The sequence below is a fragment of the Quercus lobata genome, chromosome 3 (genome assembly GCF_001633185.2).
Source record: "Quercus lobata isolate SW786 chromosome 3, ValleyOak3.0 Primary Assembly, whole genome shotgun sequence".
NCBI classification, from domain to species: Eukaryota; Viridiplantae; Streptophyta; class Magnoliopsida; order Fagales; family Fagaceae; genus Quercus; species Quercus lobata.
Window position 1 is genome coordinate 59,281,581 of NC_044906.1, and position 15,739 is coordinate 59,297,319.

The 15,739-nt window shown below is 33.2% G+C and overlaps 2 protein-coding genes across 3 annotated transcripts; one reads left to right on the forward strand and one right to left on the reverse strand.

The window, feature by feature from the left end:
* The first annotated feature begins 7,114 nt into the window (after window positions 1-7,114).
* LOC115979241 lies at window positions 7,115-8,159 on the forward strand. Of its 2 annotated transcripts, none has more exons than XR_004088995.1 (3): window positions 7,115-7,286; window positions 7,403-7,468; window positions 7,557-8,159. XR_004088995.1 is itself a non-coding variant. In XM_031101221.1 (3 exons), the coding sequence occupies exons 1-3, from the start codon at window positions 7,284-7,286 to the stop codon at window positions 7,829-7,831; spliced, it is 318 nt and encodes a 105-aa protein (XP_030957081.1). In that variant the 5' UTR covers window positions 7,115-7,283; the 3' UTR covers window positions 7,832-8,159. The 2 variants fall into 2 exon arrangements, 1 of the variants encoding a protein (XP_030957081.1); XM_031101221.1 differs by having other exon boundaries at window positions 7,429-7,468.
* A 5,780-nt stretch (window positions 8,160-13,939) lies between these two features.
* LOC115981170 lies at window positions 13,940-15,218 on the reverse strand. Its single transcript, XM_031103341.1, has 4 exons — window positions 14,878-15,218; window positions 14,684-14,765; window positions 14,420-14,615; window positions 13,940-14,334 (listed from the first exon to the last, which is right to left on the reverse strand). Exons 1-4 carry the CDS (start codon window positions 15,216-15,218, stop codon window positions 13,940-13,942), a joined length of 1,014 nt encoding a protein of 337 aa, XP_030959201.1.
* Between the last annotated feature and the right edge of the window lie 521 nt (window positions 15,219-15,739).

The window sequence follows — 15,739 nt, forward strand, 5'->3', positions numbered from 1 at the left end:
AAAAAGAAAGTAGTTTCTTATGCTCAAATAGACTTGTCTTTTTGCATGAATTAATGTGAATGCTCTTAGCATGTATATACCACATCCAACTCTCTTAGTCAAGGTTGTCAAAATCGGGATCCTACGTAGGATCGTGAGAGGTAGGTAGGATCGTAGATCGTAGGATCGGATCGTGAATCTTAAGATCCTACCTGTTTTCAGATTTTAAGCAAAAAACCTATTGATAGTAATTTTGTATGTTATATAATCACTTAAAATATGAATCCATCCATTAAAAAAAAATTGCATCATAAAATGTAATTTGCATGCACTACATCGTTCTTATATCATTCTAACGAAACAAAATATATTTAACTTTTGACATAATGTATTTAAAAAGTTCAGTACATGTTTAATTAGCAACTAAATACCAAAATATTATCTACACAAATGGAAAATGTTTTCCAAATTCTAAGTTCCAAATCCAAAAAAATTAGCTAACTACAAATTTACAATATGTAATCCAAAAGAGAATTCTCAATCTAAGGTAAACTAATTAATTACAAATACGAAATCCAAAAGAGAATTCTCATTCTAAGGTTCTTTTAATCTAATCACTGTCATTGTCATATCCCATTTCATCATCTAAATATTTTAGGTTTTGTTTTTGAAAACATTAAACTTAAGTACTATAGGTTTTTTTGAGATTTTATGTTGACATGGGGGTAAATTTGGGACTTCAATTCATTATTGGACTTCTAATAACCCGTTGGGCTTGTGGGTTTAGGTGGATTATCTTACCCAAATGAATCCCACTTAAAAAAAAAAAAAAAAAAAAATCAAGCCAAATGGTAGGATCGGTAAGATCGGTAGGATCCCATACGATCCTACGATCCTATGCGATCCTACACGATCCTACATACGATCCTACCATTTTTGCGATCCTGTTACGATTTTAAACTTTTTGGTGAGGTGGGATCATAAAATCGCACGATTTTACGATCCGGATCGCGATTTTGACAACCATGCTCTTAGTGTTATACCAATTACTAATTTGGGCAAATATGCCTACCTACATCTAGCAATTCTCAAGACTAAAGTAGATGTAATATAACATAAGACCTAAATTTTGTCCATCTAATCCCAAAAACCAGTCATATAAGTTTATATATGCATTTTACTATAGTACTTGTGCAAATGCTTTGCAAAAGCATTGTTATTGCGCATTTCAATTATTTATTTATTTATTATATTTCTCGAAGTTTAAAGAAAAGTGTGAATAGTGATTGTGATGTGTAAGTAAAGATAAACAATTTTAAAATTAAAGAAAAAATTGATATCCTAAAGAGATAGAGTTTAGACTAGATAATATAATGTGTGCATGCTAAAAAGTAGTGTGATAAAAAAAAAAAAAAATACTTATACTAAAAACAAAAATGCATGACCTAATATGAATTCTCATGATTAAATATTTTTCTAGTGATGTTACTTCGGGCAAGACAAACAAACTATCCTACAGCTACGCGAAAGACCTTGTAGCGGAATTGACACCTTCTCATACACAATGTGCTTGGGGTCTAGGGGGGAAAGGGTTCGAGCTGTAGGGTTAGTAGCATGTTGTAATTATCTCTTAAAAAAAAAAAAACACTATCCTATAGCTACAAGGCTATAAATGCTGTATTAAATGTGTTAAAACGTGGTTTTTTTTTTTTTTTTTAATAAATTTTAAAAAGCGGGTCAATAAGATGGAACAAGGTATGAACTCGTTTATGTTGTTGTTTATCTTAAATTTTGCCTAGGGCCATTGGATCCAGATCCTCTAGATTTCTTAAGGTATTCTACTAAATAGATTTTCTTAAATCTTAACTATTCTTTAATGATTTAATAGTCTAAATTTTGCCATGTTAGCATTCCACTAATAATAATCTTAATTCTTTTGTTTGCAACATTATTTTATTATTTTAAGAGTATTGTTAGTGGAATGCTGACATGGTAAAATCTAGACCCTTAAATCATAAAAGAGTGGTTAGGATTTAAGGAAATCTATTGGTAGAGTACCCTAGGAAATCTAGAAGATCTAAATCCAGGGCGATTCCAAAATTTAGTTCTATTTAACAAGTTAATAAATAAATTAACTAAATTAATCACTATTATTCTTTCACAAGACTTTAGAGTTTAAATTAATGAGAATAGTTTTAAAAGTTTGTACATTTATAGGTAAAAGACAAAGCATTAAACACTAAAGTCAAAATTTTATATGGAGGAACTTTCCTCCTGTGCACTTTGTGATGTTTGAAAAAACAATTAATGTATAATTTTAGTTACATAACATTTTTAATTAATCACATGGTTTGTTTATATAATACACAAATGATAATCTTATTAATTGTCATGTAATGGGTTTGAAGAGATTTCCCCTAACAAGTTTGAAGGTAAATTTATTTCAAACCAATTTTAAGAATTCTATTGGAACTCATTACATTATAAATAATAAGATTATCCACATGTATTATGTAAACCGGTTACAAGCAGGGGGGGCGCCACCTTATGGCTAGGACCAACCTGACCTGAAAAAAAAAAAATTATACATAATAATTTAAAATTTTATATTTATCTACCTTTAAAAAATTTTTTGGGAACACCCTGAATTTTCTTTATGCCAATAAAATTAAATTTTGGTTCATAATTTGAGCAACTTAACAATATATTTAGGTATTTCAAGCAAAAAGAACCACATACTTTTATATTCTTTTAACCTATACTACGGCTTTACTTTTAGTTTTTGCTATTCTTTTAAGCTTATACTATGGTTTTACTTTTAGATTTTGCTTTACTTGACACACTGTCATTGTACGATTATTTTTCCTCAAAAACATTATAATATATATTATACAACTAATTGGTCAAAGTTATGTAAATTTAGTTTTTTTCATTGTACAAGTACTTTTCTTTTTTCTTTTTCCGATAATTTTGATTAGAAAAAAATAGTAGTTTTAGTTAATCATGTGAATAAACTTAAAAAGTTACTTAATTTTTATATAACATCAATTAATTCATTATATATATACATATATAAGATAAACTTTTTATTTTTATGATTATAATTAAACATGTGATTGTCCATTCTAAGAAAATTTGATTAAATTTACACGAAAACTGTCACTAAATATTATGTTTTTACATTTTTCTATCATATTATTAGTAATAAACTTATTATATTTTTATTTATATAATTTAAAATTTTATTAATTATATTATTTATAACGTCACGGTTTGACCATTGGTCGGATCTTGGTCCAACCAAAGAACCAGTAACCAGTTTATTTTTCGGTATTTTCATCGTACTGGTTTATAAAACCATGAAACCCCCCCCCCCCCCCCCAAAAAAAACTTGAACAAAAATCTAGAAAAAAAAAATTATAATAAAACCACTAACAAGGCCCAAACCAAATGCCAATAGAAAAGCCCAGTACAAGAATAATCTCATTTCAGACTAAGACTATCACTACTCCAACACCAACACGATTACATTTTTAATTCAACAAATATTAAAAAAAAAAAAAAAAAAACCTCAGTGCCTCGTGGATTCACAAGTCATTAAACAATTTAAACTAAAACTAAATCAAACCTAAAAGCTAAAAGGAAATAAGAAACTCACTTACTCTTTCTAGCCATTGCCGTCCATCCCTGTTTAGCAACACTAACAACAACTACAACTGAACTCCACAAGCTTTATGTTGTAAAATTTTATGTATTTGCATGTTTTTTGATTATTGTTGTTATTGTCAATATATAAAATTTTCTTTTTATTAGATTGTGTAATTTATACTTCTTGAGAAATACCCTGGAAAAAATTTCTGGAGTTGCCACTGGTTACAAGACTCATTAAAAAGGTTATATGACTAAAAGTACACGTAAATTATCGTTTTAATCATTACATAGTGAGATTGAGAAAGTTATCTATACTACTATTTAAGGGGTTTCTCCTGTTTGGAATCCTCATTTTTTTGGTTCAAAAATGCCTTTGCACCCCTATGTTTAAGTAGAGACAAAATTAAAAGACAATTTGGTAAAAATACAACTCTAATTTTTTCAAATTATTTTATCCACTTATAAATTAGATTCCCAAAATAAAAATTATATATATGAAATAAAAATACAAGTTATTTTTTTGTTTGTTTTTAAAAAACCTCATCGCATGCGCAAAGCATGTGTGATGAGTCTAGTTTCCTATTACATGATGTTCCTTATAAAATTTGGATATTTTAAAAGGGTTCTGTTAACAGGTAACCTTAGGACAATTGTTAATAAACTATTTATAAAAGTTTTAACATCACTTTTATAGGAAAATACAGTTAATTTTCTTATAAATTTTTTTAAAAAATATATCATAAACCAATGCCCTTAGACATCAATTAAGTTTTCCCATTTTAAAATGAACAAAAAAGATGGGCATTATGACCTCCTTTTTTTTTTTGTTTTTTGTTTTTGTTTTTTTTTTTTTTGTATATAAATTATAAACATATAAAATTGTAGGGATACAATTTGTAACGACCCACACATGATAGTGGGCTCATACGTAAAGGGCCTAAACAATGCAATTTGTAGAGCATGGGTTTGAAAGGTTAGGCTTTGGTCACCGGACGGTGGTCTAATCGTGGTTTCTATGGAAGTTTATATGAGGGTGGGCCTGGCGTGACTAGCTAAAACTTCCATCGGTGCAGACTGTAGGGTTTTAGTCCTCGGACCCCGTCCGAGGAGCTTAATGCTCTCCTCGTTGTCCCTCCTTTAGGACTTCCTTTTTCTAGGAGCCCCCCCCCCCTCTCTCCCCTCGTTCTTCTTCCCTTTTATACTGGTATTTTCTTTCCTTTCAATATCCATGTGTCCGTTTCACTTTCTGGGGTGGAGACTTGTCCTATCAGCCCATACCTAGAGTGATTGGGAACAGTTGTAAAAGTTGAACAGCATGGTGAAGAGTATGGACCTGTCAGGCGCAGAGTCCTTTATTACTGTATTGGCAGCTGTAAGGACTCGATTCGTGACGAACCGTAGCGGTGTTGGGCTCGCACGTAAAAAGGCCCAAACAATATCATTTGTAGAGCGTGGGTTTGAAAGGCTAAGCCTTGGTCACCAGGCGGTGGTTTTTCATGGTGTTCATGCATGGTTAAGTTTTCTTCACCCCTGGAGTCTTTCTCCTGGAGGGGGGCTGGGAGGCTCTGGTTTTTGGCCATTTTCCCAGCCTCTTCTCTAGGTTACTTATTTTCCCTTTTATATCCGCCTGCGTTCATTGTCCTTCGTCCACGTATAGGGTCAACATTTTCAAGACTGATACTTGTCCCATCAGCCCATACCCAAAGTCGTTGGGGGTGGTTGTAAAAGCCAAAGAATATGGCTCTGTCAGGTTCAGAGTATTGAATGGCAGTAAGGACAGCTTTCCCTGGATATTTTAGATTTTTCTTCCAAGTTTTAATCCTATACCGTTTTTACCCCTCTTTCTTGTGGGATTTTGGGTCTGCCGAGGACTGAACTGTCCTCGGCTGTATCCCGAGGCTATCTTGTCGAGCTTGGGCCATAGCCCTCCTCGGCTTGGGCTTTTGGTCTCCTCACAGGTAAATGAGTCTGGCCCATAAATTATTTGGGCCCCACAGCAGCTTTTCCACTTGTCCTGCCTCTGCATTGAGCTCGTCCTTTCCTTCAGGCGTTCTGTGGGGTGCTGCGCATAAGATCGTCCTCGGCCAGATTCTTAGGCCCTTTTTTGGGCTTTCATTATGCGTCCTTGACAATGGTTCTCCTCGGCTTGGGCTTTGGGCCCTAATGCAAAGTGAGCCAGGATCGAAGATTCTCTGGCCCCACAAAAATTATTTGTAATGATTTCAACTATATTTTTTTCTCCAAAAAAAAAGAAGAAATGAACAAAGTTTAGTTCCATGCATATTTTTGGAGCCTATGTTTTTCCATTTAAAACTACCTTAAATATCTAATGCAAAATCTCGCCAAATGATAGAAATTATCTAAAAACACTTGTTTCTCAAAAAAAAAAAAAAAAAAAAAAATCTAAAAACACTTTATCTATTTATAGCATTTATTCTCTCTCTCTCTCTCTCAAAAAAAAAATTATAGCTTTATTAATCTTTTACTGCTTTGGGAAAGAAATTATATACCTCCACTGTTCTCCCTTGTTTGACGATGAATATTCTATTGAAATGTTAAAAGAGAACCCTTAAGTCTCATAATCAAATAATGTCTGTCGAAGTCATGAGAGTCTGTGGAAGAGTAATTCTTAAGTATTCCCGGAGCACAAAGAATGATGTTCTCTCCTCTCACATTCATAGTGGGGTCCACTAATAAATTTATGATGGGTTCCACCATAAATGTGAAAGGAAGGAGTACAATTTCACTATATACTAGGAGTTTCTAAGAATTTCCTAAACAAAGAAAACTACTAGCCCAAAAGAAAAGAAACATAATACAATGCCGCACTTGCTGCTTCACAGTCACAAATCCCCTCTTTTGGTTTAGCGCTGCACTTCTCCAACGTGGAATGCTTCAAGCAATTGAATATGAGAAGGTCCATAAAATTGAGTAGCTCATGAATAAATTTGAACATAAGAAAATGAGTCAAGTTTGAACAAAAAATCTTGTTAGGTGATGAGCTCGAGCTAAGCTTGTGTTTGAAAAAAATTTAAATAAATAAGCTTAAACTTTTAATACCCGACTTATTAATAGCATTTTTTTTATATATTAAAAATAAGAGAAAGAAAGATAGAGAAATACTTTATTTAAAAAAAAAAACACTAAAATAGCTAATTAAAATTGAAATAAAATAAGTTAGTTAACAATAAAATTAACACTAAAATTTTAGTTGCTTGCTCTACAAGCTTAGTTATAGCCCCCCCCCCCTTTTTTAATTTTTTAATTTTTATAATTTTTTTAAAAAAGGATTAGAGAAAGAATTTATTTAAAAAAAAACACTAAAATAGCTGATTAAAACTAAAATAATTGTTAATTAACAATAAAACAGTTATAAAAACTAAAATAAAACAAGTTAATTAACAATAAAATAATAGTTTCTTGCTCCACACGCTTTATTTTCCGCTCTGTACTATTTCTCACACTCACCCACACCCACGTCCACACCCAAGAACTTCCTCTGGGTCTCTCTCACTTGAAACCGGAAAAACCTCTCTCACACCCATTTTAGAGACCACTCAAAATCTCTCATACTCACCAAACCACCATGTTTGTGAAGGAAATTCTATCGAATTTGGCTTGGATTCTTCAAGCTCGGAGAATTGTTGTCGGAGATGGTAAGTTTTTTGATCATTCCTTTCTTTCTTTCTTTTTGAAGTTTCTTTCTCTCTTTCTTTTTGTACTAAAATTATTATTATTATTATTATTATTTTATACGTTTTTGTCGTTTCAGTGATTCTCGCTAATACATCTTGTTAGGAACTAGACGAATATGCAGCTAGAATGGATGCTTTCATGGGTAATTAAGTTATATTGGGTTAGATTCTATTGGATTCTTTTAATTGGTTTTGTTTTGAGAAATGGTTTAATGGGTTTGTATTTGTTAGGGGAACAACAATGGTCTTGGGAGTTTTTTGATGCCGTGTGCAAGGACTTCAACTTGGTCGTAGGGAAATATCAGAAATACTCCAAGGCTAAGAGGATTTTACGCCAAAATCAGAGAGCTTTTGCTACTATATTGCGAAGCCATCTACGTCCTATATCAAGAATGCATTTGTTGAGAACGCGGATTGCATGGACTAATTTCATTATCAGACCGGCCGGAGAGAGGATGGTGAGTGCAAGGGCTTCGTTTGCAAGATCGGTGCAAAGACTTTTTTAGAGTGCTGTGGCTTTTCAACACTGTTATAATAATGGCGATGAGATATTCATCGACATCTTCCCCTCGAGCCAATTTTCAGCTTTAGAGGTGGTGCATCGCTTATTTCCATTTCAGAACACTATTGCTTTGGTTTGTTCAAGTTTGCATGCTCCTTTCATCCACACGAGAGCCAGTGAGATGCATATGCCAATTCACCTATTTTTTAATAAAAGATAGACTCTGCCAGTTGGTCTCAGGGTAAAATTTTCCCTCCTTAAACTTTGGTTTGGATTTTCTTTTCCTGGGCATTTGTCAATAGTGTGTAATTTTGAATTATCTTTTCATTCCAGTTCTCTACTTTATTGCTTATTTAGTTTGCCACTTTGGATTGGTGGGTTGTTTTTTATTTTGGGTTTTGTTTTGTTTTGTTGTGTTTTACGGGATACCAAAGTTCTACGTTATAATAGTCTATTGTCATGTACTTTATTGCAATAGTCTATTGTCATATACTTTAGCACAATAGTGGGCAACGAAATTTTTTTGCCAATTCACCTATTTTTTAATGAAAGATAGGCTCTGCCAGTTGGTCTTAGGGTAAATTTTCCCTCCTTAAACTTTTGTTTGGATTTTCTTTTCCTAGGCATTTGTTAATAGTGTGTAATTTTGAATTATCTTCTCATTCCAGTTCTCTACTTTATTGCTTATTTAGTTTGCCACTTTGGATTGGTGGGTTGTTTTTTATTTTGGGTTTTGTTTTGTTGTGTTTTAGGGGGATACCAAAGTTCTACATTATAATAGTCTATTGTCATATATTTTATTGCAATAGTCTATTGTCATATACTTTATCACAATAGTGGGCAACGAAATTTTTTTCATTGCAATAGAGGTTTATTGCAACAATTTGAAGTTTATTTCAACAAAAACCCCCAAATGCAATATTAGGAGATTTTGATGACTATATAATGGATGATGCGGGTCATGTGGTTGCTAACATGATGATAATGTTGTTTATAACGATCAATTGTATTGTTACGGTAACCTATCGCAACAAAAATTTTGTTGTAACAAATTGTAGCAATTGTATTTTTTGTTGCAATAAATTTTTTTTAATAATAATAAAAATATTTTATTGTAACGAAATTTTTGTTGTAATAGTCTATTGCCAACCGACTTTATCGCAATATTGGACAACATAAATTTTTTTTTTGGTTGCAATAGAGGTTTATTGCAACAATTTGAATTTAATTGCAACAAAAAATTTCGTTGCAATAAGAGAAAGAAAGATAGAGAAATACTTTATTTTTTTTAAAAAAACACTAAAATAGCTAATTAAAACTGAAATAAAATAAGTTAGTTAACCATAAAATTAACACTAAAATTTTAGTTGCTTGCTCCACAAGCTTAGTTATAGCCTTTTTTTTACTAAAAAAAAAAGATTAGAGAAAGACTTTATTTAAAAAAAAAAAAACACTAAAATAGCTGATTAAAACTGAAATAACAGTTGTGGGGCCCAAATGATTTATGGGCCAGACCCATCTACCCGGGGAGAATCCGAAGGCCCAAGCCGAGAAGGGCTATGGCCCAAACTCGACAAGATAGCCTTTGGACACCGCCGAGGGCAGTTCAGTCCTCGGCAGACCCAAAGTACCCCCAGAAAGAAGGGTAAAAACGGTATAGGACTGAAACTTGGAAGAAAGATCTAAAATATTCAGGGAAAGCTGCTATTACTGCCATTTAATGCTCTGAACCTGACAGAGCCGCATTCTTTGGCTTTTACAACCATTCCCAACGACTTTGGGTATGGACTGACGGGACAAGTATCAGCCTTGGAAATGTTGACCCCATACGTGGATGAAGGATAGTGGACGCAGACGAGTATAAAAGGAAAAATAAGGAACCTAGAGAGGAGGTTGGAAAAAATGGCCAAAAACCAGAGCCTCCTAGCCCACCTCCAGGAGAAAGACTCCAAGGGTGAAGGAAAACTTAAACTTGTACGGACACCACGAAAAACCCACCGCCTGTCGATTAAGGCCTAGCCTTCCAAACCCACGCTCTACAAATGATATTGTTAGGGCCTTTTCACGTGCGAACCCGACACTGTTACGGTCCGCCACGAATCGTGTCCTTACAACAGTTAATTAACAATAACAGTTAAAAAAAAATGAAATAAAACAAGTTAATTAACAACAAAATAACACTAAAAAATAATAGTTTCTTGCTCCACACGCTTTATTTCCCGCTCTGTACTATTTCTCACACTTACCCACACCCACGTCCACACCCAAGAACTTCCTCTAGGTCTCTCTCACTCAGAACCAAAAAAATATCTCTCACACCCTTTTTAGAGACCACTCAAAATCTCTCATACTCACCACACCACCATGTCTGTGAAGGCAATTCTATCAAATTTGCCTTGGATTCTTCAAGCTCGGAGAATTGTTGTTGGAGATGGTAAGTTTTTTGATCATTCCTTCTTTTCTTTCTTTCTTTCTTTTTTCTTTTTGAAGTTTCTTTCTCTCTTTCTTTTTGTACTAAAATTATTATTTTTATTATTATTATTTTATAAGTTGTTGTCGTTTCAGTGATTCCTACTAATACATCTCGTCAGGAACTAGACGAATATGCAACTAGAATGGGTGCTTTCATGGGTAATTAAGTTATATTGGGTTAGATTCTATTGGATTCTTTTAATTGGTTTTGTTTTGGGAAATGGTTTAATGGGTTTGTATTTGTCAAGGGAATAGCAATGGTCTCAGGAGTTTTTTGATGCTGTGTGCAAGGACTTCAATTTGGTCGTAGGGAAATATCAGAAATACTCCAAGGCTAAGAGTGGGTTGTATCTATGGTATTTAGATTCTATTGTGTTAGATTCTGATTGCTTTTGTTTTGAGAGATTATTTAATATGGGCTCAGAGGATTTTTGAGGATGTGCACGATGACTTGAACTTGGTAAGAAGGCAATTTCAGAGATACTCTAATGCTAGGAGGATTATATGCTGAAATAGGGAAACTTTTGCCACTATATTGCTAAGGCATTTGCATCGGTCTAGATCACAATTGCATTTGCTGAGAACTCGGATTGTATTGTCTAATTCCACCATTAAACCAGCTAGACAGAGGATTTTGAGGGCAAGGGCTTCATTTGCACGTTTGGTGGAAAGTATTATTCTAAGTTGTGAGGCTTTTCAACACCATCTTAATAGTGACGATGATGTAGTCTTACACATATTCTCGGACTAGTTGTCAGCTTTACACATTTTCTATAAATTAAAACTAACATTAAAAATCCAAAAGCAAAAGAAGAGGAATAATAAAACCCTAGAATAAACCATTTTGATCTAACCCGAGTAAACAAACCCATTTCAGAATCCACAATCTCTCTTATACCCACCACCATGCAACCAATTATCCAACACATCCTATTGAATATGTCGTGGATCATTCAATCATGGAGAATTGCTGTTGGAAATGGTAGGTCCTTCCTTTTTTTTTTTTTTTTTTTTTTTTTTTTTTTTTTTTTTTTTTTTTTTTTCACATGTAATTTCTTTCTCTCTCTTTCTTCTTTTTCCAATGTTGAAAGAAAAAAATTGAAAAATTGTCATTTTTATGGTATTTAGATTTTGTATTCACTTGCGGTGCATATTGTTATTAGTTTCCTCCAATACTTCAATAATTTTTGTTATTAGTTTCCTCCAATATATTATTAATTTTCCTTACAAAAAATTGTAATCTTCCATGTTCTATATTATAGACAAAATAGAAAGACAATTTGAGTGGTGAAGTGATCTGATCATACTATATGTATTTTATAATTTGAAAATTGCATGATATTTGTTCTATATTGCATGATATCAACTAGTAAAGTCTCTGATGGTTGTATAAGAGATCTGAGGTTCAATCCCTGCCTACGCCAAAAACTGATTGGTGTCTTGATTTGATGATAAAGAGCTATCATCAGGAGCGGACGCCATAAGTTGAAACTCTCTAAAAAAAAAAGAAAAAAAAGAATGCAAATATCATTTCCAAAAAAAAGGTAAATGTCCTTCAATTATTTTCTTTATATTCTTGATTGTGTGTTAATATATATATTTTCTATGTTGGACTTGTTCCAACTATTGCAAAGTAACTAAATTTGAGTAAGAATACCGTATTTCAATAATTGTTTCCCATATACATCTTATAAACAATAAAATTTCATTATATATAAATAATTAATGCGCCACTTAATATAAATTATTGAACAAAATAAATGTAGTTATCCTATTAATGATCTCAAACAAAAATAGTTTCTTATATAAAATTCATAAAAAATAATCATATAAATTCCTCTAATATAAATAATGAATGCACAACTATAGATAATTAATATTTATATATATATATATATATATTTACTGTATGTATTGGCTAATACATTGAAATAATACTTTGATATAAATACAAATTTGTTGAGTTGAAAGTCTAAATAAAGAAAATTTCAAAAAAATGCAAACTTTGTTGTGGTGAAAGTCTAAATAAAGAAAATTTCAAAAAATGTGCCACATGGCTATAGAGTATTATTTTGTTGGATTAGCCAATAGAGTAAATGCATATATTAATTATTTATATTTGTGCATTAATTATTTATATTAGAGGAATTGGATTCGGTCAATATGAGAGAGAGAGATCCAAAGTGACCACTATTCCAATTTCTATCTAACTTCGCTTACAACATGATTGGAATAACTTAACTAGAAGTACAACCTATAGATAACATTTTAATACCTTGTATGAAATATAAATTCTCGAATACAAGGTCCTCTAAGGGTTTGTTTGGGATCTGCTTATTTTGCTAAAACTGAATTTTTTTTACTGAAAGTATTGTAGATAAAGGTAAAAGTTAGCTGAAAGAGTATAGTGAGATTCATGAATAATACCAAAAAGTGCAGTGGGGCCTATAAATAGTAGCAAATATAAGTTAAATAGTAAAATAAGCTAGCAAAAAATAAGCTATCCAAACAGACACTAAGAGGGTGTTTGTGTTTGGATAGGATTCATTGGAATAAGAAAAGAATGGAAAGGAAGGAAAGCAGCGAGTTTTTTCTAATTCGGAGTATTGGGCATGCAATGGACAAGGATATTAAGGAAATGACATGTTGGATAGTAACATCATATTGTAATAATCTTTCAATGCCTCTCATTTTTAGGGGATTGAGAAGAAAAAATAAATTTTGTCATGAAATTGGTAGAATGCACTTGGTACAGTCTACTAACCACACAATTCAGCATATGAATCCCATGCCTATGACTAGCTATATACTACTGACCATTAATTTATTTTAACTGCAATAGAGCAGCAGCAAATGGAAACAAGGTTGAACAGAACACAAAATTGTGGCTTGGCTAGAAGATGCTTGTCATGAAGAATACTAGAATGTGAAAGGTCATCTTTCTAAACTTGTAAGCAAAAATCTCAATGGCACAATCAATTTCACAAAAACTAGCAATCATTGAGGTTCAGACAACGCATCCGGGTGCTTTCAGAACTAAATGAAATGCAAAGGACCACAAAACCTATAAAAAGGTTAGATTATAACCTCTTGAAACATTCTCTATTAAATTCATCTTCCTACACTGACCTGTTTTCCATCAAAGTATACGAAATTTAATTTGTCACATTACCCAGCGGTAGGGGTAATACTTAGGTAGTCCTAGAGCAGTGCTCCAGGCTCTCACAAAGTGGGTGGGCCCTATGGTGGGACCCATGTGTGGGGCCCACCCACATTGTGAGAGCCTGGAGCATTGGTCTGGGATTATCTAAGTTTTTCCCGCGGTAGGGAGCCTCATTGGGCAAAAGTGACCAAGTCTTTGTGAATTTCCCTAGAACAAAAAGACACCAAAGCAAGTAATAGCTGAGATGCCATTGCAGAAAAGTCTACTAGCTCTTACTCTACATAGATTAATGACAAAACCTTCCCCAAAAGTCTATCACAATTCCGATGCATAACAAAAATCAATGATTTACTGATCCATCAATAAATGACAGAGATTGAAGAGGAATAAAAAATTGAAATTCAACAAAGATATCATCGATAAAAGACGTAATATCATATTCTCTGAATTACACACAACATTAGGAGCACAATAATTCTAAAACACATTTCCACTATTTAATGAAACTAGGCTCTCCACATAGAGCAGAGCACAGCGTGGGTAGAACGAGTTTCGAAGCCCTGAATGTTGAAGATTCTTCATTTCTTGAGAACCAATATACAAAGCTACTGTATGATCTTCATTGTCACGCAGTAGAATAAGCTCTTCATTCCTGACAAATCCTAGTGGTCTCCGAATTCCTTCGAGGGATCCTACAACAAGTTTTTTGGTCCAAGAATACTCGAACCCATATTCGCGCATCACCCATATATTGAAGTATTTCTCTGGTATTTTACGACAAGCATTAAAAACAATAAGAGCAAGGCAATTATTGAACAAAGCAAGCTCTTTCATAAAAGAAAAAACAGTGCTGTCCCGCTGTGGGAGACTGTCTATTAAACACCCCATTTGGCATCCTTATTAATCCACACACCTCATGTCTCATGTCAAAGGATACAATTACCTCAGTATACTTACGATTTCCATTGTCGTCAGTGACAGAGGAACCATACCAATGATGAACTCCATTTAAGAAAACAAAATTACAATAATCTAGCAATGTGATGTTTGAATGATCAATAGAAACAGAGTTCATTATTTGCCTCCAGAAACCAGTACTTAGGTCGTAAACATGAACAACATTGCAGCTTTGTGTGATTCCCGCATTTGTCCCCTATAATTGACATTTCTAACCACTTTATAGATATTAGAATTGTGGTCATGAACATATCCATATCTGACAGTAGGGTTGCATGGAGAAGGTTGTATTGCAAGATGGGCAGGACACTTAGGGACTCTGGGATAACGAACAACCTTAGATTCTCTAATAGTCAAATTCCACAAGAAAAAGCCAGAGAAGCCACTATAAAAGGTATTGCCAACCAAATTATGCCGTTGATGCAAGCAAACAATTATATCTTATGAAGGTTGGCCACCTTCCTCTCCACAATCTCCTTCGTGCCAACAATGCGTACTCCTTGAGAATCAACATTTTCAGGATGAGGATGCACGGACAGTCCCCAAGGTGCATCAGGTCGCAGCTCGCGACGACAAGATCTGCATTTGTTTGTAAACGGTGGCGCTGCTGTTTGGCAATGAAACTTGGATTCTGGAAGAAAGTAGCAGTGGACCATGAATTTTTAACGCACTTGAAACGTGTTAGAGATTTCACTGGAAGCCAGGAGAGGATCTCTTCCAACAAGTCTTCTGTTAAATAGGGTGTCAACCTGGATCTGAACCTGGAACCTGGATCTGAACCTCGACTCCTCCGTTCCATGTTTGATTATAGATATTGACCCGTATTTCGCTCTAACAATTGCTCTCGCCTCTCGCTTAAATGTGAAGTTTTTGTTTTTGTTTTTTTGTTTTTTTTTTTAAGAACTGCTTAAATAGTTATATGTGAAACGAAAACCCTAATGTGAAGTGCAAGTTTGGTCTCTAACATTTATATTGTTTTTCAATTTGATTTCTATCATTTCAAATGTGTTAATTTAATTTCTCCAAAAAAAAAAAAAAAAGATGGAAAAAGCTAACATGGCTAATGATGATATTAATATATTATTTTTTTATGCCAGCTGCCACGTAGGATGTCATAAGTCCTTAATTTATAAAATAAAAATATTTAGAATTAGTTTATTTTCAGATTTGAAAAATTTTCTTTTCTTTTTCTTTGATTTCTTGGTAACCAAACATAAACACACATTATAAACTTAGAAAAAAATAGAGGAAGCCCAATTAAGCAGGACCCATACCCACTCATCAAAAACTCACCAAGAGGATTGATTTCACCATGAACTC